The 24,108-nt window shown below is 34.9% G+C and overlaps 2 protein-coding genes across 6 annotated transcripts in view; both read right to left on the bottom strand.

The window, feature by feature from the left end:
* The window catches only part of LOC129722942 (tyrosine kinase receptor Cad96Ca), a 66,389-nt gene that overhangs the window by 28,637 nt on the left and 13,644 nt on the right, over positions 1-24,108 (bottom strand). The window contains exon 1 of one of the 5 annotated variants that reach the window (XM_055676817.1): positions 2,044-2,064. The exons of the other annotated variants lie outside the window; for them this stretch is intronic. The gene's annotated coding sequence lies outside the window, so the exon portion shown is untranslated. Of the gene's footprint in view, positions 1-2,043; positions 2,065-24,108 lie in introns of those variants that run through there. 5 annotated transcript variants of the gene reach the window in all.
* Positions 811-1,473, bottom strand: LOC129720565 (uncharacterized). Its single transcript, XM_055672045.1, has one exon. The coding sequence runs from the start codon at positions 1,471-1,473 to the stop codon at positions 811-813; it is 663 nt and encodes a 220-aa protein (XP_055528020.1).

Below are 24,108 nucleotides of genomic sequence, written 5' to 3'. Positions count from 1 at the left end.
GGTGTTTTCAGGGCCCAAACGTGATTTATGAAAAAATGACTTTTTAAAGCTACAAACCTGCTCTTTTGCACTTTTTTCAATTCTGTTCGATTCCTAAATTTTTCCATATATTTTTTTATTTTTGCGGGGTTATTTTTGAATATTTTGCATGGTTCAGTTCAGTATTGCATTCAGTTTTTTGACTCTCAGAGCCCATTAAACATCACAAAAAAAATATTTTTTAAATAATTTTTAGATAAAACACAAAAAAAAAAAATTGATCAATATAAAATTGATCAATATAAATTATACACACAAACGGCGAAATAAAATACTGTGCAATGAAGACATTGAGCTTTAGTGGCATTTTTGACAAAATGCATAGTTTTCCATCACATGTATTAACGCCAATATCTCAGCCCCCCGATAAGAAATCAAGGATCTTTTTTCATGTAAATTTTCGTCCTGAATCACGCTTTGCAGTAAAAATTTCAGTTCTTGATCAAAAAAATTTTTTATATGTGTTTTCAAGGGTTTTATCTAAAAATTATGAGAAAAATTCACTTTTTTGTAATGTTCAATGGGTTCTATGACTCATTTTTCGATTTAGTGCTAACGTAAGAACTGTATTAATCACATAAAAACGCGACGCGCTAACGGACACAACACTTATTGTTCTTACAAACGTAAAAGGACAACAAAAAATTACCTTTTAAGTCGACCGGTTTCGGTCCCCGTGTGGACCATCTACTGGACAATGCCCAACTGATGACATATAGAAAATTGCACAGCTTCATACTGGTACAGTACACGTCGGAAAGGGGGGTGGTGTTAAATTATCTTCTGTTTCGTCAATTGGAATAAGGCAGAAGTTATTGGGGCATCATCTTCGTTCATCAGTGGCTTTTCAGCAGTCTCGATGAACATAGATTCCCAAGCGTTCAAATGTGAAGGTTTTCTGACACATTTTTTCAGTTTTGCGTTATCCCAGTCTATCACATGGTTGTTCTCCTTAGAATGGACGGCCACGCTGGATTCGTTGGGTCTATCGTTGTCAACAGCGTTTTTATGTTCTTTTAATCGGACTTTAAATTTCCTGCGGGTTTGGCCAATGTATATTGCAGGGCAACATTTACATGGGATCTCGTAGATGCCTGACATTTCGTCCCTCGGAATTTTATCTTCCAAAGAACATAAGAGGTCCTTCAGCGTATGATTACTCTTATACGCTGTCCGAAATCCATGTTGCTTCAGATCGTTTTGAATTGTGTTGGTCAGTTTTGGAAAGAACGGTAAACTTATTCTTTTAATCTCCTCCTTCTCTGGTTCTAATGTTGTAGCGTTTCGTCGATGTTTTTTCCTTTCATGTTTCCGGAGAATTTTGTTCACGAACTCTTCATCGTAACCATTTAAATCGGCCGCTTCATGGATTTTCTTCCTTTCTGCTTCGAAATCCTCTTTCTCCATCGGTATGCTGTATAACCGATGTGCCATCGAATGAAACGCGGCTTGTTTTTGGGAGCCGTAGTGGTTAGAATCGCATGTGATGTACCGGTTGGTTGACGTCGGTTTTCGGTAAACGCTGAACTTTACGGCTCTATGAGTCAAATAATTGAATGCGATGCTGAACCAAACCTTGCAAAATATTGAAAAACAACCCCACAAAAATAAAAAAAAATATATGGAAAAATTTAGGAATCTAACAGATTTGAAAAAAGTGCAGAAGAGTGGTTTTGTAGCTTGAAAAAGTCATTTTTTCATAAATCACGTTTGGGAAACCTGAAAAAGATTTTTTAGAAAGACGAAATGTTCTAGAAAAATGCTATAAATAACATTATCTTTCAATTTAGGGCTGAGCACCTTGACTTTTTCAACATCGATTTTTTTTTGGGACAGCCTACTATGTATGTACCAAATTATTACCTGAAATTTGATAATAAAATGCTAAACTTGTAACAAATAATGTGTCAATCAATCGTCTTCGAAATTGCAACACTAACAAAATTAAACTAATAATTATAATGATAAATTAAAAATATAAGCAAAAAAAAATATTTGCAATACCTTTGCTCCATTTACGGTGGAAACAGCAGCACTGTCTGTTCACTCGGACCTGCATAGAAGTTTTCATGCAAGCCTTCATGTGGCAAATGACGCTCCTTTTGATTTTCATTTTCTATGTATGAAGTACAATTTTGGAAGTAACAAAAAAAAACACTTTTAAACTACCTCCCGCATGTGCACTATACTTATCTTTAGCAGCATCGTTTTAGTGTCCACTTCCATCCAATCCACTACCACACGTGATTCCGTAGTTGCAATTACATGACTAAAATTATTTGCATCTAACACTCAAGCGTCACCGTAATAAATATTAAAAATATAGAAACAGTCAAAATCATCAAAAATTATTGTGAAAGTCAAGAATATAATAAATGATAAAGTTTTCAAAAATAACAACGTCAAAATCGTCAAAAATATAAAAATGTAGCAAAAATGCATGCAAAAATTCGAGGGATTTTCAGAAAACTTCCATCGGGTTACATCTTATCCAGCTAATCTGCATCATAAACATTTATATATTCCGATTCATGTTAAAAGAAATTGAATTGATCTGACGGGTGGTCTACTAGAGGGACTACACTGGTCACAAAAGTAAAAAAAAAAAGGAATTTCCCCCAAAGTACAATCTGGGAAAAAACACGAAAGGTTCTAGCACAGACTAACAGACATAACACGTCGAACAAATTTTCAATAAAATCATCGTTTGGATGATTCCAGTACTTTACATTAGTAACACTAGCACCATCTGCTGTCGTGTTCGCGCTGCTTCATGTATTTTGACATCAGCGCCAGCGTTACTGCATGTGTCAAATGGGGAACTGCAAAATATGTATGAGATTGCATGACAGCGCCCCAGACGACGTTTTCGCGCGATGATTGTTATTCGATTGAAAATTTGAAATGAACGTTTTTTGTGGCGATGGAGCTAGGTTCCAATGTTACGTCTGTTAGTCTGTGGTTCTAGCTTTGTATCCAATCCTGTGAATTTTCGTGCCCCTAGCAAACGTAGAAGTGCGTCAAAAGGCTGCATACTGAAGCCAAATCGAAAAGCGGACGGCGAATTTTTTTTCTAGTCCTATGTTATCCATATCTTCCAGGAAGTTGAAAATTGTAACTAATTCCGATGAAGCATAAGAAGGACAGCAGTAAACGAAGCAACTTCCTGTGTGGGCCGCAGAGTAATTGCTCGCCGGGTTCGTCACTCTTACGTTTGCTTACGGTAAGACTTATTTGAATCTCTGAAAAATTAGAACTCTTGAATTTTTCCAGTTTGAGCTCTGGGGTATAACCTGTGTTCACTTTAACACTAACTATAATCGATTCTGTATACAGGATGATTGGTTCCTTGTTGGAAGTAAAGTCAGGTTTTTTCAACGCGATTATTTTTACGTGTTTTTTGCAATATTTCAAGATACAAAATATCGACCTCATTCAAATCACGTTTTCCGTTTTAGGACATGAGTAATCGTATAACAGTTTCTGAAAAAAAAAAATCGCCTAAAATCTGTCCACGTGGTATGTGGATGGCCCCTAAAGTGAACCACGTTTTTTAGAGAGAAAACCTCAAAATACGTTTGAAACAGCTCTACTTCCGAGAACTTTCGCTTCCAGAATGTTTTTTTTTTTCACATTCATTCAGGTATGCAGAAACTTTATCTAGTAGAAAATTTTTTCAGTTTTCAAATGATTCTAATAGAATTGCTCTAACTTCAAAGTTGAATAATTTCGAATAGAATCACGTTTTTTTCATCAAATGTAGCCCTCTATCAGCCCCTGAAATATTCCCAACAAGAAACCAATCACCCTGCAGATTCGAGTCCGACCTGCATGTTAAAAATGTCAATAATTTCAAAAACGTCAATATGCCAACAATGTCAATAATTTTGAAACCTCAAAACTGTCAAAAATGTTGAAATGTCAAATGTCAAAATAAACAAAAATGTCAAAAATAACAAAAATTTCAACTGTGTCAAAAAAGTCAATAATAATATATATGTAAAAATGTAAAATAATTTAAAACATTGTTGATAGTTAAAAATATTAAAATTTTCATTAGTCATGAAGGGAAAGCAAATTTTAACGCAAAATGCTTAAAACGAAAAATATTACATGGTTTTGAAAGTATGAGCATCAATTTGCCATTCGCCTTTTTTAGGTTCCAAATGTCAGTGAAATTTATTCCAAATCCACATTATCTCTAGCGCAATATATTCATAATTTACGGATTTTCGCAGAACAAAAATCGTGTAAAAAATGTTATTGAAAGTTTATTGCAGTTGATATTCATAGTTACGACAAGTTGAACATCTCTGTCTTTTATACATTACATATCATGAAGCATTTAAGGTATTTTACGGGAATAAACGTTGGCATTGATAACTAATTGGTTTATGGATTCAACTAAGATATTATGGCTATGTACAGCACATGGCTATGTTTTATTAGTAATTCAGCAACATAAAAGCTAGACCTGTTGAATTATTGGTTTATTAGAAGCTGTGAAATACTGTATTGCTTCTGGAGCAAGTTAACTTCCATAAAAAGAAAAAATCCTAAGGCTGTGAAAATTACCTATTGGTCCGGCAAAGCTAATCGAGCGAAAGATAAGTACTAAACTACAAATTGATGCCTCGAATTCTAGCTGTGAAACTTTTCGAAACCACTCCTAAAATGCCGGCCTTTTCAGTGGGCAGGCAATTTGATCGTGGAAATAAAAAGAAAATGTAGCAAAGGTCGAAAAACTGCTGCTAGGTTGCCTATTTATTCGCCATGATCGCGTAGCAAATCGGGCCCCGTTTCCCATCGCTACGGTTCATCACGGATTCCTACTTAGCCATTAATACCTTCATTAGGCACGAACATTTTCCTCCCCCTCCCATGCGTTTTCCACGCGGTCCCGCAACGGAGCACATTAATTTGCTGGTAAATTATACCATCGGAGAAGCGCCCAAATTATCGGCTCACGGGGTCGCTGCGCCTAGCATCCGACATTTAGCGGAGCAGCGAAAAATAAACCAGCTTCTCACTTAGCCGAAAAACTAACAACAGTCTTCCGGGTTCGGTGGCCAAGGCTAATCATATGTTCGTCCCTTCCCCCCCTGCGCCCACGGCCGTGGAGCCAAACTTCACCACGCTTGAAAACCGGATTTATAGATTGTGGTCAGTCTCAGCTTTAGTCTCCTCGTATGTTCTATCTGAAACCATGCTAGACCATCAGTTTCGCCTTGAATACCGCTTACACCTTCCAATTCCCGCGCCCAACCGGTGTGGAACCCGAAGAGAAGAAGTTTACCTTCGGCCATTCAAAATTGCCCACCACACGCTAGTCCTCAATTAGTCACTCAATCAGTGACCATCATCACGAGCTAGCGAACGAAATAACACAACACTAGCTAGCTTTTTTTCTTCTTTCTATTAACTGAATATTGTTAGAGTTTTAAAACAACTTCAGCAACTTGAATGAAACGTTTTAATCACCACCGCGTAAACATGGCTTTGTTTTGTCACAGCCAAGCCCAAACACATATCTCAGACGAACGAAGCTCGGGTACCGCCCGTGGTTCGTTAAATGACAGCAGAAGATCCAATCATCATTACCATCACAACTACGCCATCACTCACTTTCGTTCGAGTCACACAGACTATCTGCTCCCCTCCCACTGCTCAAATTGCAACTCAAAACGACTTTCACTTTGGTGACTGTGACTGTGCAAGCGTGGTAATGTTTTTTTCTCAGGTTTCGGAACAACAAACGCTGATCAACATCATCAGCCGGCCCAAAAGGCCAGACAGAGAGCGAAACGAGAGGCTGACCGGTCTGTTTGTCTTTACATCGTTAATTTAAATAATGTGACAAAGATGTAATCACACGAACATTATTATAAGGTTATGTTATTCGATGGCGACGCACGGCGGAATGAAAGATTTCAATGCTTTTCAGTGGGAAACCCGTTCCCGTCGCTCGGCCTTTTTAGTCGAAACAACGGCGGGCGCATCGCGTGAGCGAAATGGATCGTTTTTCGCTTTTTACGATTGGTCAGTATAGTTACAACAACGGACAATCGAGCGGTACACTCACATTCCGATATAAATTATATAGTTAATGTATCTATTCCAACAACTGCTCGCTAATTAATCCAACTAGCCGGCACTCGTGTAGCCCTCGCCGCAGGCCGTTCCGGATGAGGAAACGGGAGTTTGGTTTTATGTTTTATTTTTTTAGTTAGCATGGAACGGGAGGAAAGCGAACAAACCGGAAAATTGGAGCATGACGGAAATGAATGGGCAGACACGGTTGTTAAAATCATCGATTTTTGGTGATTCGATTTGGGGGATCTACCTGCGGCACAGGAAATGTACACCGAAACGGTTTGTATTTTTCACCTTATGATAAAGTGAGAAATGGCCGGCAGGTTGTATAGAAACCCAGATTTCGATTGAATCATGGTCGCAATATGATGTCGAATTGAAATTTTATTGTAGCTCAGTTATGGCTCTTTTAATTTTCTGTGTGGTAGATTTGAATACTGCTGAAAAGCTCACATGAGGGGTTGCATGTTGTTCACGAGTGAGACTAACAACACTGTTTCAAGTTACACTACTGTCTTTTTATTTTTAAAACACGTAATAACAAATCGCTCAAAAAGCGACTTTAGTGTATTTTCGATGGAAATACTACAAGGTATACAGCCCTAGAGTTGTATGAAATAGTGACGTGGGACTAAACACTGTAATAAGGGGATTTTTTGTTACAAAATATACAGAGCCTGTAGACAGAATTAAGGTGTTTGCTCAGCGACTGTACGTATTTTTATTTTCAGCCTCCCCTGGAAATCAATTTTTTGAAAAATATTCATCAAAACTGTAAAGAATATCGTATATATTTGGCGATATCAGTATTAGCCTGAAGTATTTTTTTTTGTGCAGACAACATGTATTTGACAAGGTACAAGCATATCATTCTCATTGAAAAAGCACCAAGAATTTCTCGTAATGCGTCAAAGTCAGAATTAACTCTATATCCTCGAAAACCAAATCCAGTAATACTTACGTTATTATAATAAATGGTTTTGTCTTATTTAACTCTGATTAAATCAAAACTATAATATGGTTCTTACTTTCAAAATAATATAGAAGCCATTACAAAGGTTCATTGATTGGCAAACACAAGAAGATATGTCTAACAAAATTTTTAACAAGTTCCAGCACAAAAACGTAACAATCAACAATTTCATTTTTGTTTTTTACTTGACAATTTTTTTCATTTACCTACAACTACATTCGCTGTATTACGAAGACTGCTAATACACATACGTTCATTATGGTAAAGCTTTGAATAATAATATATCTGCTAACAATTTTGAGATGTAAAAAGAGATTCTAATGAATCTAGTAAATAAACCAAAAATTCACAAGCATTCGCAGACTCTTACTCTTCTATAAATGTGTATATGTGGAATTTACTCTTTCTTTACTATCCGATCGCGATTATTTAGTGAATATCGAAGATAAAATTGAATAAATATCCGTTGCAAAAATTTACAATTCTTGTTGAATAATTTATGTTAATCATATTTATGAGATTAACCTTCAATCACCATCAACAGCAGCTTTGCAGTTTTTCTTCGATTGCACACAAATAGAAATGTACGAACAAAAGTGTACCACTGGAATACGAATAGTACCGCTGCAGTATGAATTGAAGTGTACCGCTGCAATCATAGACGATGAGAGATCTGCGGTTCTTTACTCCACTGGTACTAGTACTGCTTTTACCGGCATGTTCTCTTTGAAGACATCCGTTTTTATTAGGTTCTGAAAGCAGGTTTAGAAATTGTTCAAGAATGGGGATTGTTTCAAACTTTTCGGAAAACTTTTACCTTCGAGACATCATTTTAGTCTATGCTCATGGAAGCTAAAATAAATCGACCTATTGGGACGGGAGACTCTGTCAATTTTTATATCGATAATGATACAGAGAATACCACAGGGAACGGATGGTGTCCATTCACGTCGTCTGTGCTAGGAATGCTCGCATGTAATTGGTTTGTTTGCGTAAGTTTCCCTGTAACTTTTTATCACTTTTCACCGTTGAGCAGTGAAATAATAATGATAACTAGCGTGTTATAAAATTGTTACACATTTTCTCTATCCAACAACATATCGGTTATTGTTATCCATCATGTGGTTATGCTGTTATTAACGTTTGAAACGCAACATTTGCCAGTGTCATTTCCAATTTTACAGAATGCATCCAAGTATAGTAAACAAAGACGTAGTCCCACGTCAAAAAAATCGAGTCATCTGTCAGTCACAGTGAAAACGTGTTCGTTTTATTTTCATTCTTTCCAATTTTCAGAAAATTTATTACCCTAAGTTTTGTGGTGTGATGCGGAATTTCGAAAATTTCCTTTGTGTACTGCACAGTGGCATTACGCGTTTAATGATGGCAGTGTACTTCGATTTTTATTTTACCAGTATGAAAATAACGATGAAGTTGGATTGTCAGTCAATTTGGGATGCAAGTCCTGTGTATCCGAAAAGGTGCTGCGTTGATTGGAAGCGGAAATGATTTCTATTAGCACTGCATCCAAGTATTTGTAGTTCATAGAGATTTTTTTATTATTTTCTCAGGTTTGTTGGAAGCAATTGTCAGCACGAACAGTATTTCGGCCCAGTCGCACATCGGCAATATGCAACACGCTACATTTGCACTCTTGGTGTCTGCTTCCATCCGACACGAGAATAATTTGATTGTCTCTCATTCCAAGCCGTAATACGGCACGCTACCCGGACGAACACATACGATTCGCATAGATTCTCTAGGATTCCTCACATTGGATTCGTGAGCGTCCTTGAAAAGGATTCCTGAAAAAAGAATTCTCAGGAATATATGGATTCTTGAATAAGAATCGTAAGTGGGAATCCTCCGAATCGTGTTTGCGATTCCTTTCACGATTCTGTCACCGTGTTAATCGGTATCCTTACTTATTCTTACTCAGGATTCTCTGCGTGTTTGTAAAGGTACGTATTATAACAACAAGAAATCAGTTTTCGTACATTCGTTTTGTGAAGCTTGGAAAAACTGTGAGAAATTGAAATAAAGGCTAAGCTAGCTTAAACAGAAAATTAATGGATTTTTTTTTTTCGTACATTAGTATTCCTACATACGAAAGAAAAACTTTGCGCAGGTGGGAAATGGGAGAACATGAAACAAAGGTTGAGCCTATTTTATAATGTCAGTGCAGATAGCGAACGTGATGTGACCATGACGCATTTATGCGATGACTAAATGAATTTGAAATTGCATAAATAGGCCTTTTTTAAGGTTATTACATGTATTAGCATAATAAATAGTTTAAGGAAGAACATAATCAATGGTAATGGTCCTTGAATGTTTAAACCTTGTTTCAACTTTTTAAATTTTCAGTATTTACACCAAAAATGCTAATTTTTCTGCGAAAACAGGTATAAAATTCCTCTTGGCCTAAAACAGAAAAAGTGATTGAAATGAGGTCGTATCTTTTACCGTTGTTACGTGTTTTTGAGTAATAAACAAGTTAAAGAGTATGGTTGGCCAACCCTATTAGGCCAGCGCGCCTCACTTCTCTGATCAACCTCTTGTGGGTACACGACGCTCCCGTACGGAGATTCTATACACTGGCGATTGACCGGCCAGCCCGAGCAATCGTGAGTAAGAGAGAATTAATAAAGCGATCAAGCTGATAGCACGCAACGAGGTTCTTTTTGGTTAAAATATAAATTTAATAATTATTCATTTAGTTTAACAATTTGAAGGTTATATTAAAAAAAGCAACACTGAAGGTAAAACTTATTCTTATGTTATGGAATTCTTAAAATTAACTTAGATCAACTTAAACTAGGTCCTAAGAAATTTTGACTATCTACATAACCTATAGAACAATTAAAACTGATTCTACCGTTCCGCACGGTGACACAGAAGCTTAAAACGCTAAGCTGCAAAACTAAGGAGAGACTGAACGAATGAGAAATTCAATTCGATGGTGTGCACTTTTATAAGCGACCAATATTTGCCACAACCCGCCTTCTGCTGCTCGAAAAAGAGCCGTTCGCTTTGCCTCTTGAATACAGAATGGGCGAATTGGAAGAACTAGTATTCTTACATTGCTGCTGGAATATATCAGCTGCTATATATATTTATTGAACCAACGCTTGGAATCGTTTCATCTATCTTTCTTATATCTGCGTTAGGGAAATGCGGCAATCGTATGGAATGTGTATGGGAAAATTCGACCTTGAAACTTTCTCGTAATTTTCACCGCGTAATAAGAAAATAATGGTGATAATTATTATTTTATGAAAATCTTGTATGTTTTAGCTATCAAACGACATATTAATTATTGAATTCGGTACAGATGTGTGTGAGCTATTCGCATTTGAAATCTTTCATTCCGCCAGCCCAAAACGTTACATGCTCATTTCTGTTTTCACAGAATGTATCCCAGTATAATAGAGACGTAGTCGCACGTCAAAACGAAACCCGCGTTAAAATCGTGTGGTATAAGACCGTATCGTACTTCATTAAGAGGGATGTAATGTCTTATAAAAGACGAATATAATTCGACGTCACAGCAGAATTTTGAACTTCTTACTCATGTCTGTCATCGGTTTACGCTAGGGCGAACAGAATTTTTACCCACTCGCACATCGGCAATATGCAACACGTAACAGTCGCACTCTTGGTGTCTGATTCCATCCGACACGAGAACGGAAACATTGTCTTCCTTTCAAGCAGATTGCCACTTGCATGACGTGCTGATTGATTTGCGTTCTGTTGTTATCTAGGCAGCTTTTTTCCATCATTCTAAACATGTAATCAGCTTTCCAGTATTTTATAATAGCTACCAGATACACGAACGCTTCAGCATCAGAGCTTTCCAATGTTCAACACATTTTCTGTCCATCTTTCTTTCAACAGGGTTGGCATAAGAACATATCGCTCGTATTCCCAAACCTATTGCTAGAAATAGGATAATCGCTCCTATATACATCTCAGTAGCTATATTCATCTAATCACAGCTTTTTGATCAATTTAAGTTTGATTTTACTAATTTTTTACTTTCAACCACTTGACAAAATCGAGAAGCAAATGGATTTACTTTCAAAAAATTGTAGCAATTTGACGATAAATTGGACAAATGAGAGAAATAAGATGAATATAGGTGCACCTAGCTGTTGAGATGAATAATGGAGCGATTACCATTGACATAAAATAGGTTGTCATAATTCTAAGCTTATATTATATACCTACAACCTCTTGAACTATTTTTGATCCCTGAGTTTGAAAACAATCCATGAAATTTCAATACTAAGGTATAAAGTCTAATTTTCTCCGTCCCTAATATTTTTTCTAATTTCGAACTTCCAACTGTTAGCGGCTTAATTACTTCTAGAAATTTTCGCCTCTTATCGGTTGATATGTCAGTGCCTGGGTGACAGTTTTCATATTTTTATTTCATCCGAATGCTAGCGCATTTCGATAGCGATGAATATTTATATCGCTTCCTATTTCCATTTGAATAGCCTTTGTTAAACATTCTTTCAATTTTTTTCGCTTTTTCATTTATTTTGGTTTTAAAATGCATGGTTCATGACTTATGATTGTTCAATGTAGGTATGTTCCAAATGAGTATTGAATAAAAAAAGGTTATTAAAAACACGATAAAATTTACTTTCGTGAATGTTGAATGAACGAGTCTAAAATTTTGCCGAAGGGGACAAACACAAAAAGTTTGAAGAAAATCGAAGATTCATTATATCTTTGTCTGTGAAATTGCTGTTATGCTTTAATACTTATTTTGTGTTTTAGTAAGTGTGCTGTGCGGGAAAAATTGTCTTTTTCAATTAATTATTCATTACTTACTAAAACCCTCTAGATAAAGAGAAAAAATTCTAGTTTTTGTATTCGCCTATAATAAATTGAAACAAATGTTTATCACTTGAAAAATACCTTCACAAACACCGTCCTTTTTGCTACGACAAAACTTCACTTTATATACATATAATTATGGAAAAGAATTGAACAAAATCCCCTTTGTGAGATGATTAGGCACTTTGAATACACCGACTTAATTTAAAGTTATAATTCACGAACCGTGCATTTTTTATTCAAAGTTAGTATATCAATCTAATGTAAAATATTATAAGCAACTGAAAGCAGAAAAACATAAATTTTTTTGCGAATTAACGGCCAAGAGTGGAAAACAAATCTGCTTGATAATAATTAATGAGAATAGAATTTAATTTCCAACAATAAACGACCCGATCAGAAAAGATAACTAAAAAATTAAAAAATTCTATCAACGCGAGATACAAATAACACATTTTGATACAGTTTTGTATTTTTCCATATAATTTTGATAACAAAATTGAATCTGAATGTGTTACCTGAAATGAAGTAGTTTTGAAACAAGTCTAACTAATTTTTCGTTTTTATCAAAACCTGTTGTTTCTAGCAATGTTTGTTATTATATTGTTTTACTTTTTTTTTTATTCTCGCTTATTTTCCGTCGGTCTAGTTCCGCCACTGTTGTGGCCAATCACCGACGCCCAGAGAGGCGACTCCACACCCAGGACCCTAACTCACGACCAATTTATTAACGGACCGGCGCCAACGGCTTCACTTCCTCATGCGATGGAAGGCGTGATTCCAGAGATTTTTCGCCTCAGAAAATCTCCCGGTGTCGGCTAGGATTGAATCTAGACCATTTGGGTTGGTTGTGAGTGGATCACGCCACCTCACAAACCATCGACACCTGTGTCGGCGGTGGGATTCGAACCCAGGCGTCGAGCGTGGTTGGCGGAGACGTTACCAACCATACTAGGCCCCCGCTGTTATATTGTTTTATATAATATCTTATTTTGTTAAAAAGCTGATACATTAGTAAGGGCATCTTCAGCGGTGGTCTATTTTTGAAACAACTTCATACTAGATTTACACCAGCGAAACCTGAATAGAACCAGTCAATATAGACCAACTTTTCGTTCTCCGCACCGGTGTTGTATATCTTGTTGTTTTAAACCGCTGACTTCTGTCACATTGTCCACAATTAAATACCCCATGCTATCAGTTTATGAGACATGTTATAATAAAAAGCACTCAATATTTAACAAACGGAAATTCGATAATTTTTACGCACATTAAACGTTTACGACACTTTATATCCACAAGACTTTATGGATTTGACGGTTTGACACGAGCGTCAGTGACATTTCTCAGGATGGATTGGTATGATCGAAAAATTTCTGCTACAAGTAGGGCTTCGGAGGAGAGCGAAAAATATTTGATCGCGTAGATGTTCATCTTCCATTTCCGTCTCATCAATCTATCAGAATCTTGCAGTTCTTTAACATTGGGTCGGTTTTGAAGATATTGAAACAAGCCTGCATTTTGAACTTTTCAGTTCAGTGTCTTCAAGGAACATTTTTCTGGCCTCTTACGGTCTCCTCTAGTCCTATAATTAAGGCGATTAACAAAATAGCCAACATATTTGTTATCCTAGTGGCTGATGGTTGCAAACCAAGTAGTTGAACCTACGGTTATGGTCTTCCAGAATTCCCCCTTTTGCTGGCCGGTTTCCTTGAAGCCAAAAACGACAAACCTGTTCATTTTCTTCTTCAGAAAAGCCACAAAAATGAATTGTGAATTGTCATGAAAAATCTTTGTTTTGTTTATTCCCCAACACTCGCAAAATGCTTATATGGAAATAGCTAAATATGAGGTATTCAATTAAAATATGACATTTTACCCATCTATTGGAGGGTACAAAGGGTTTTAGAACGATCTATTTCTTGTTCCAAAAAGTGACAAAAATAGACCAAAACGTATACCAGTTGCAAATTTCTTCAATTTAGATCTGGTATAAAACAGATTTACACAACCGGTGCAGCAGTGAATTTGAGTTTGTTCCAAAAAAAAAAAATAGAACAAAACAACGATTTGGACCACCGCTGAAGATGCCCTAACAACTTTTGATATGTGTTCGATACTAGTAGAATCATTTCTGTTATAATTTCTGTTGTTTTAACACCTAACGGAATCAAATTGAAAACACAGCCTGTAAAGTTTTTCCCGTAACAAACTAACAGCTTCTGTCACATTTTTGTTTTTTCTTTCTGATCGGGGAGGGTATTTATGATTAGAAACGATTGGAGTTAAAAGTCGGGACACCTCCTCTCGCCGCAAATTCGTACAAAGGCATTTTTATTCCTCGAGGTATAAACGAACAAAACACATGATCCGTTACTTACAGTAAATTACATACCCATTTATTTATTCAACATAACGGACGATTCATTTTGGCCAAACAACTTTGAGTTACAAGACATTGGACAATACTCAGAAAAAAAAAATCAGGACACGTACCGTATTTTAAATTAAATTCAACAATTTGCAGATGATTAACGGTTTCAGCGAAAAGATGATTGCTCTCGCTGCTCCAACCTAGGAAGAATTTCGTTCGCAAAGAATGTTCTGTTCCGCAAGCGACCACGACAACTGAGCAATCTACTATATAAAAATGGAATTCCGTAACGCTTGATCTTATTGATATTATTCCCTCAGTCTCTGTGGTGTACAGTAATCATCATCATTTTGAATCGTTCTAAATCAAAATTAATAAGCGGTGACATGTAGGTTTTTTAACATGAAAATGCTCGCTGATGTTCAGGAAAGACATTAGTTATAAAAAAATAGTTATCTAATAACTAAAACTTGAGATATTATTCACAAAACTACGTAAAACAAGCGAAATTATGACTTTCTGTGCTAAATTTGCCTCTAAATCAAAATTCAAAGCGACGACATATGATTCTTTTTTCACTAAAATGTTTGTTAATGTTCAGGGAAGACATTCGAGGAAAAATAATTAGTATCTGATTACTGAAACTTGAGATATTATTCACAAAACTACGTAAAACATGCAAAATTATGACTTTTTATACTTGGTTTGTCTCCAAATCAAAATTCAAAGCGATGACATGTGATTCTTTTTTCATTAAAATGTTCATTGATGTTAAAGAAAGATATTTGAGAAAAAATAATAGGTATCTAATTACTAAAACTTGAGATATTATTCACGAAACTACGTAAAACACGCAAAATTATGACTTTCTGTGCTAAATTTGCCTCTAAATCAAAATTCAAAGCGTTGACATATGATTTTTTACACTAAAATGTTTGTTAATGTTCAGGAAAGACATGTGAGAAAAAATAATTAGTATCTGATTACTAAAACTTGAGATTTTATTCACAAAACTACGTATAACAAGCAAAAATATGCTGAATTCGCCTCTAAATCAAAATTTCAAGCGATGACATGTGATTTTTTTACATTAAAATGTTTGTAAACGTTTAGGAAAGACATTTGAAGGAAAGTAGCAAGTATCTGTTTACTAATACATGAGATTTTGTTCACAAAACTACGTAAAACAAGCAAAATTATAACTTTTTATGCTGAATTCGCCTCTAAATCTAATTTCAAAGCGATGACATGTGATTCTTTTTTCATTAAAATGTTTGTCAACGTTCAGGAAAGATATGTAAGGAAAAATAATTATTATCTGATTACTAAAACTTGAGATATTATTCACGAAACTACCGAAAACACGCAAAATTATGGCTTTCTGTGCTAAATTCGCCTCTAAATCAAAATTCATAGCGTTGACATACGATTTTTTTTCACTATAATGTTTGTTAACGTTCAGGAAAGACATTTGAGGAAAAATAAAATGTATATGATTACTAAAACTTGAGATATTATTCACAAAACTGCGTGAAACATGCAAAATTATGACTTTTTATGCTGGATTTGTCTCTAAATCAAAATTTAAAGCGATGACATGTGATTCTTTTTTCATTAAAATGTTTGTTTATGTTAAAATATAAAATGTATGTTTGAAGATGATTTTCTGTACACAGCACAACAATATTGCAGCCTTCTAATAGCGCTCTCGATCAACCAGATTAGTTGAGAAAATTCGTTATCGATATTGTTTTAGCACATTTTGCATGTTGTAGGATAAGAACAACGTTACCCCGTGCCCCAGAGCTAAGTCGAGAAAAATTGCAGTTCGAAAAGATTCTCGACCTGATCGGGGATCGAACCCGATATCACAACCGTGTGGGAGCCAATCGACATCGCTAACCACAGAGCCACGAGGACCACATATAGCATACAGAATACAGAAAATCACCGAAAAATATTTTTTTAATTTATACGTTTTTATACGGTTAAATGCGAAACTTTGACTTTTTATCTGAGTCAAAATTCAATGATTTGTTTTTTTTTTTGCAATAAAATGTTCGTTGTTCTTTCATCTACAATTTTTTTTTTGCAGAATAACCCATATCTCGAGCATGAACATTTTACATTTCTGATGTTTTCGTAGTTTTGTGAATAGTTACATTTTACGGCATTCGATTTACTTTTGTACTTTTGAATTTGATCTTTACTAGAGAGCTTTTACCCAGAAGGTCATTCAGCTCTTAATCTTACTGTTTTACTTTTTTTGCGTTAATCCAAACTAGAACTCACATCCAGCTGCAGGAAAGGTTACGATTCATTTGTTTGGATATCGATTAGGAGGCAGCTTAAGCATTAAAAATCTTTTATTTTCTTATTTTCTACAAAGTTTTGTGGATTAAAAAATGGCGACTTCCGGTTTCAGGAAAATAACCTAAAGTGATATATGGCCAACAATTTCAATACTTCCGAAAGTGGACCTCCATACGTCATTTTATAGCGATGACATATTTTTTTTTTCATTAAAATGTTTGTTAACGTTCAGAAAAGACATTTGAAGAAAAATGACAAGTATCTGATTACTAAATTTGAAATATTATTCACAAAACTACATGAAACATGCAAATTTATGACTTCTAAAGTGATATTTGGCCAACAATTTCAATACTTTCGAAAGTGGAACTCCATACGTCATTTTGAAATCCAAAATGGTGACTTCCAGTATCTGTAAATCTGCCCAAAATCACAAAAAAAAATCCAATATGGGTATTTCCGTTCTGCGCGTTCTCAGAATATTGAAGTAGGGTATCGAACGTCTTCGTCAGTGGTTTTCTTCGGTAGTTTTATTGGCGCAATCTTATGCAAAAAAGGTCCGAAGAAAACCACTGACGAAGACGTTCGACACCCTACTTAAAGTGATGATGGAAGTATAAGATGTAAATTATATTTATGAAGTGAGTTGAGCTAATGCAGCAATGAAATATAAAAAAAAATCTATCTTTGAAACCTTTGATCCCGAGCATCGCCGGGAATGTTCAACTAGTCTACTATATAAAAATGGAATTCCGTAACGCTTGATCTTATTGATATTATTCTCTCCGTCTCTGTGGTGTACAGTAATCATCATCATTTAAAATCGTTCTAAATCAGAAAAATAAGCGGTGACATAAAGGTTTGTTAACCGGAAAATGTTCGCTGATGTTCAAGAAAGACATTTGGAGAAAAATAATTAGTATCTGATTACTACAACTTGAGATATCATTCACAAAACTACGTTAAACACGCAAAATTATGACTTTTCAAGCTGAATTTGCCTCTAAATCAAAATTCAAAGCGATGACATGTGGTTCTTTTTCCATTAAAATGTATATTACGTTCAGGAAAGACATTCGAGGAAAAATAATCAGTATCTTATTACAAAAAACTTGAGATATTATTCACAAAACTACGTAAAACATGCAAAATTATGACTTTTCAAGCTGAATTTGCCTCTAGATCAAAATTCAAAGCGATGACATGTGATTCTTTTTTCATTAAAATGTTTGTTATTGTTCAGGAAAGACATTTGAGGAAAAATAATTAGTATCTGATTACTACAATTTGAGATATTATTCACGAAACTTCGTAAAACATGCAAAGTTATGACTTTTCAAGCTGAATTTGCCTCTAAATCAACATTCGAAGCGATGACATGAGATTCATTTTTCATTCAAATGATTTTAAATGTTCAGGAAAGACATTGCAGGAAGAATAATTAATAGCTGATTACTAAAATTTGAGATATTATTCACAAAACTACAAGAAAAAAGCAATATTATGACTTTTTAAGCTGAATTTGCGTCTAAATCTAAATTCCAAGTAATGTGAAAACATGTGATTCTTTATTCATTAAAATGTTTGTAATGTTCAGGAAAGACATTCGAGAAGAAAGATTAGTATCTGATTACTAAAACATGACATATTATTCACAAAACTACGTAAAACATGCAAAATTGTGACTTTTTGTGCTAAATTCACCTCTAAACCAAAATTCAAAGCGATGACATGAGATCCTTTTTCATTAAAATGTCTGTTAATGTTCAGGAACGACATTGGAGGAAAAATAGTTAATAGCTAATCACTAAAACTTGAAATATTATTCACAAAACTACGTAAGACATGCAAAATTATGAATTTTTATACTCAATTCGTCTCCAAATCTAAACTTAGGGAGATGACATGTGATTTTTTTTCATTAAAAAATTCGTTGATTTCTTGAACATTCTAGAAAAAGTAACAGCTTTGAACAATTTGATTACTAAAACTCGAGATAATAATCACAAAACTACGTGAAACATGCGAAATCATGACTTTTCATACTGAATTTGCCTCTAAATCAAAATTCGAATGATCTGTGACTTTTTTTTAAGATGAAATTAAGGGGAAATAATAAGTACCTGATCATTCGAAATTTAAATAATTTTAATAAAACTACGTGAAAAATGTAAAACCAAGATTTTTAGGCTTAATTTGTCTCTAAATCATAATTCATGTGATTATTTTCAATGAAATGTTCGTTCATGTTCAGGAATGACATTTGAGAAGAAATGATAAATATCTGATCACTGAAAATGTAGATATTATTCACAAAACTACGTAAAACGTGCAAAATCTACTATATAAAAATCGAATTCCGTAACGCTTGATCTTATTGATGTTATTGCCTCCGTCTCAGTGGTGTACAGTCACCACCATCATTTTAAATCGTTTTAAATCAAAAAAATAAGCGGTGACATGTGGGAAGGAAAGTAACGAGTACCTGTTTACTAAAATTTGAGATTTTATTCACAAAACTACGTAAAACTTGCAAAATTATGCTGAATTTGCCTCTAAATCGAAATGTAAAGCGATGACATTCGATTTTTTTTACATTAAAATGTTTGTTAACGTTCAGGAAAGCCATTTAAAGAAAAGTAACAAGTATCTGTTTACTAAAACTTGAGATTTTATTCACAAAACTACGAAAAACTTGCAAAATTATGACTTTTTATGCTGAATTTGCCTCTAAATCAAAATTTAAAGCGATGACATGTGATTCTTTTTTCATTAAAATGTTTGTTAACGTTCAGGAAAGACATTTGAGAGAGATGAAAAATATATGATTACTAAAACTTGAGATATTATTCACAAAACTGCGTGAAACATGCAAATTTATGATTTTTTCTGCTAAATTTGCCTCTAAATCGAAATTAAAACGATGACATGTGATTCTTTTTTCATTAAAATGTTTGTTAACGTTCAGAAAAGACATTTGAGGAAAAATAAAAAGTATATAATTACTAAAACATGACATATTATTCACAAAACTACGTGAAACATGCAAATTTATGACTTTTTATGCTGAATTCACCTCTAAATCTAATTTCGAAGCGATGACATATGATTCTTTTCTCATTAAAATGTATGTGAACGTTCAGGAAAGACATGTAAAGAAAAATAATTAGTATCTGATTGCTAAAACTTGAGATATTACTCACAAAACTACGTGAAACATGCAAAATTATGACTTATTATGCTGAATTTGCCTCTAAATCAAAATTTAAAGCGATGACTTTTTTCAATAAAATGTTTGTTTATGTTAAAATATAGAATGGATGTTTGAAGATGATTTTATGTATAAAGCACAACAATATTGCAGCCTTCTAATAGCGTTCTCGATCAACCAGATTAGTTGAGAAAATTCGTTATCGATATTGTTTTAGCATATTTTGCATGTTGTAGGATAAGAACAACGACACACCGTGCCCCAGAGCTGAGTCGAAAAAAATTGCAATTCGAAAAGATCCTCGACATGATCGGGGATCGAACCCGACATCACAACCGTGTGGGAGCCAATCGACATCGCTAACCACAGAGCCACGAGGACCACATACAGCATACAGAATACAGAAAATCACCTAAAAATATTTTTTTTTTAATTTATACGTTTTATACGATTACATGCGAAATTTTGACTTTTTATGCGCAATTCGCCTCTGAATCAAAATTCAATGATTTGTTTTTTTTTTTTGTAATAAAATATTCATTGTTCTTTCAACATCTACAATTTTTTTTTTGCAGAATAACCCATGTCTCGAGCATAAACATTTTACATTTCTGATGTTTTCGTAGTTTTGTGAATAGTTACATATTACGGCATTCGATTTACTTTTGTACTTTTGAATTTGAATTTGATTTTTATTAGAGAACTTTTAACCAGAAGGTCATTCAGCTCTTAATCTTACTGTTTTACTTTTTTACGTTAATCCAAACTAGAACTCTTGGGACATTTAGCTGGAGGAAAGGTTACGATTCATTTGTTTGAATATCGATTAAGAGGCAGCTTAAGCATTAAAAATCTTTTATTTTCTAATTTCTACGAAGTTTTGTGGATTAAAAAATGGCGACTTCCGGTTTGAGGAAAATAACCTTAAGCGATATTTGGCCAACAATTTCAACACTTCCGAAAGTGGAACTCCATACGTCATTTTTTAGCGATGACACATGTTTTTTTTTTCATTAAAATGTTTGTTAACGTTCAAAAAAGACATTTGAAGAAAAATAACAAGTATCTGATTACTAAATTTGAGATATTATTCACAAAACTACGTGAAACATGCAAATTTATGACTTCTATTTCAACTCCATACGTCATTTTGAAATCCAAAATGGTAACTTCCAGTTTCTGTAAATCAGCCCAAAATCAGAAAAAAAAACAATCCAATATGGGTATTTCCGTTCTGCGCGTTCTCAGAATATTGAAGTAGGGTATCGAACGTCTTCGTCAGTGGTTTTCTTCGGTAGTTTTTCTGCAGCAATCTTATGCAAAAAAGGCCCGAAGAAAACCACTGTCGAAAACGTTCGACACCCCACTTGAAGTGATGATATAAGTATAAGATGTGAATTATATTTTTGAAGTGAGTTGAGCTAATGCAGCAATGAAATATAAAAAAATCTATCTTTGAAACCTTTAATCCCGAGCATCGCCGGGAACGTTCAACTTGTCTTTAATAATTTTGAATGTTCGGCATTACAAAATTGAATGTCGTAGGAAAATCAGGACAAATGCTAGAATATGAAAAATAAACTAGGACTTTCCAATAGTATCCCTATTAATAATAGCTCTCAAGGGTAGTTATACGAGTACGAGTAGTTTGCTTTCATAGTGAACTGGTTTAGTGACTTCAGACGTGTTTGAGTGAAGTAATTGTTACATATTTGCCGATCCCATTTCTCTTGTCGTCCCTCCAAGTGGCACGTTCTTCAACTGCGTACAAAATGGTACTGACACCTCGTAGTTCTGGATTGAATTCCGTAAGTAACAGTACCGTGTCGAAATTCAGACTTTCCGATACCCAACACCATTCCGTACAGATAAACGACAAAAAGTGCATTGCAAATTGTGACCCGTTTTCATTCCAGGGCAAAACAAAATAACAGCAAAAGTAACAACATTCACTGTGGAATCATGTGTCCGTGACATTTCATTTGTTCTCGCGCTTTCTGCGAACGCGCTTCGATTGAAGTAGTTTTTTTTCGCCCGTTCACAATGCATCGGTGGACATGCGCCCTTCGGTGGATCATACGGAGCAATGCGAAATAAAAACGAAAAACAAAGAAAGGCAAGACACGTCACGTCAAGTGGTTCACTTCCTTTCACATGACCTTTTAATTGAACAACCTGCGCGCCTTTCAAGCCAGCGATAACCTGTGAAATCGTTAATGCCACCTTGCGGGATAGTGAAATTTTCAATTTGTTCGGTGTTTTGCTGAGAAAGGTCGGAAAAGTACCAGTAAATTGAGGTGGAATTCTTTGGTTATAACGTAAAGCTCTGATAATACTCATTTTAGTTATAGTTTCGATACAAACTTCGAACCCTGAAAATACAATTTTGTTCATTGGTACTACTCTAGCAGAAAGTAACTCGAACTATTTTCTAAAGTCAAACTTTGGCAACTCGAGTGCTTTCTGTTGGCACCGGCTTAAGGGTCCGAAGTGTTAGTTGTGACAATTTTTTTTATTGAATGGAGTATTGGCTTTTTTATTCTCTTTTTTTTCAGAAGTAACGTTTATTAGAGGTAAAGCCATACTTTATGGTGACTTTAATCAACGAAATACCCACTTCATGTAAATTTAAATGTAATGTAAATGTAATGTCGTTGAAGAACACGAAGCACTGCAATATTTATTAGCCGAAACTTTTTTTTTGCTTCTTATTGAATTAACCATGTAAAAAACAAACAAAATTCGTATCTGAACCTTTCATGATCCATGATCCATTCTTATCAAATACAGTCTACACAAATTGATTATTCAAACCCACATAAATTAGGAAACTCAAAAAACATATATCCATTAACCGTATAATCGTTGTTGTGAACTGGCGGGGTTTTTACAGTTCCCATTTAGAAGCTGGAAGCAATTGAACGAAGCGCTTCAAACGTGCCGATCCACCGTTTCAGATAATGATGTGGGGTGGGAACAGTTCGGCTGCCCAATCACTGATGCAATCGCGATAGAACAGGCTCCCCGTAAGTGGGGTAGGTAGAAGCCTTGGAAGTGTTGACTAGTGGTGCTACAAGCTGGCAACAATAGATGTAGAATTCCACGACCGCTTGATGACGCCAAAGGCGGTGCGAGGTGTAGTTGCGATATGCGAGTGTTTAAATATCAACATTGTTTGTTTGTTTGTTTGTTTTTTTGCCTGTTTTGTGTTAGTATACTTGACCCACGTTGAGGTAAGCTGTGTGCGCTTATAGTTATATGGTCAACAGTGTGTAGATTAACGGTGTGAGAACAAAAACGCTATTTAGCCAATTTTTTTCAGCGTTTTGTAGCATTTGTGTCTGCCTTTAATTTCCAACGTCATTCGTGCCTTGACTGTAAGGCCTCTGCCATGCTGAACGCCAACGCGAGAGATCGGGCAAGATTTTTGCCGTAGGTTAAAAAACAACTCTACTTACGGCTGTTCATTAACCTCCGGCAAGAATCTCGCCCGATCGCTCGCGTTGGCTTTCAGCATGGCAGACACCTAAGACAGATTGTAGCTAACGCAAACACGTCGTCTTTAACAATGGATCAAGTTGGGTGAGAACATGTTTAACAATTATTAGTATAGTGACGCTGCTATACAGAAAATGTTTTTTCTAGGATCAAAGTGAGTAGTTAAAAGTATAATATAGGAGGATGGAAATATTTTGAAAAATAAAATTAAAATTCAAAAAAACGAATATTTTGTCGAAAATAATTCCATTAATTGATTTATACCACTGACAAACGATAAAAAAGTTTTTTTTTGTACATTTTCTTATAACGAAATCCACGTTTGAACACTTGAATTAAATATTCGTTCGAACATTAGAGGAAAGCATTGTTTGTCTGAATGTAATTCATCGAAATGCCACAATTTTTACTAAATCTAAATACACATTAGGATGAGGCAAAGTGCTCGATTTTCCAATCCTAACAATCCAAACAATCCTAAACGTACCAAAAGTCGACTGGTTTTGTCTCTGCTTGGCGCATTGAATTTTTAATTTGTATGTAAGTTTGTATTAAAAAACTCACTTATTTGCATTTTCCTCTCTTGGGAGATTATTGTTGCTTTATTAATGAACATAATGCATGTTAAAGTATAGTTTTTTAGATGCCTAACAACTTAACCGAAGACAATGAAGAGCTAGGATGTCCGTAAAAAACTATAATTACGCAAAGTTGAGTACCCATTTCTAGTTAAATACTGAAAATAATTTTTTTCTGCCA

Source organism: Wyeomyia smithii, chromosome 2, assembly GCF_029784165.1.
Source record: "Wyeomyia smithii strain HCP4-BCI-WySm-NY-G18 chromosome 2, ASM2978416v1, whole genome shotgun sequence".
Taxonomy (NCBI): domain Eukaryota; kingdom Metazoa; phylum Arthropoda; class Insecta; order Diptera; family Culicidae; genus Wyeomyia; species Wyeomyia smithii.
This window is presented reverse-complemented; position numbering and strand designations above follow the sequence as displayed.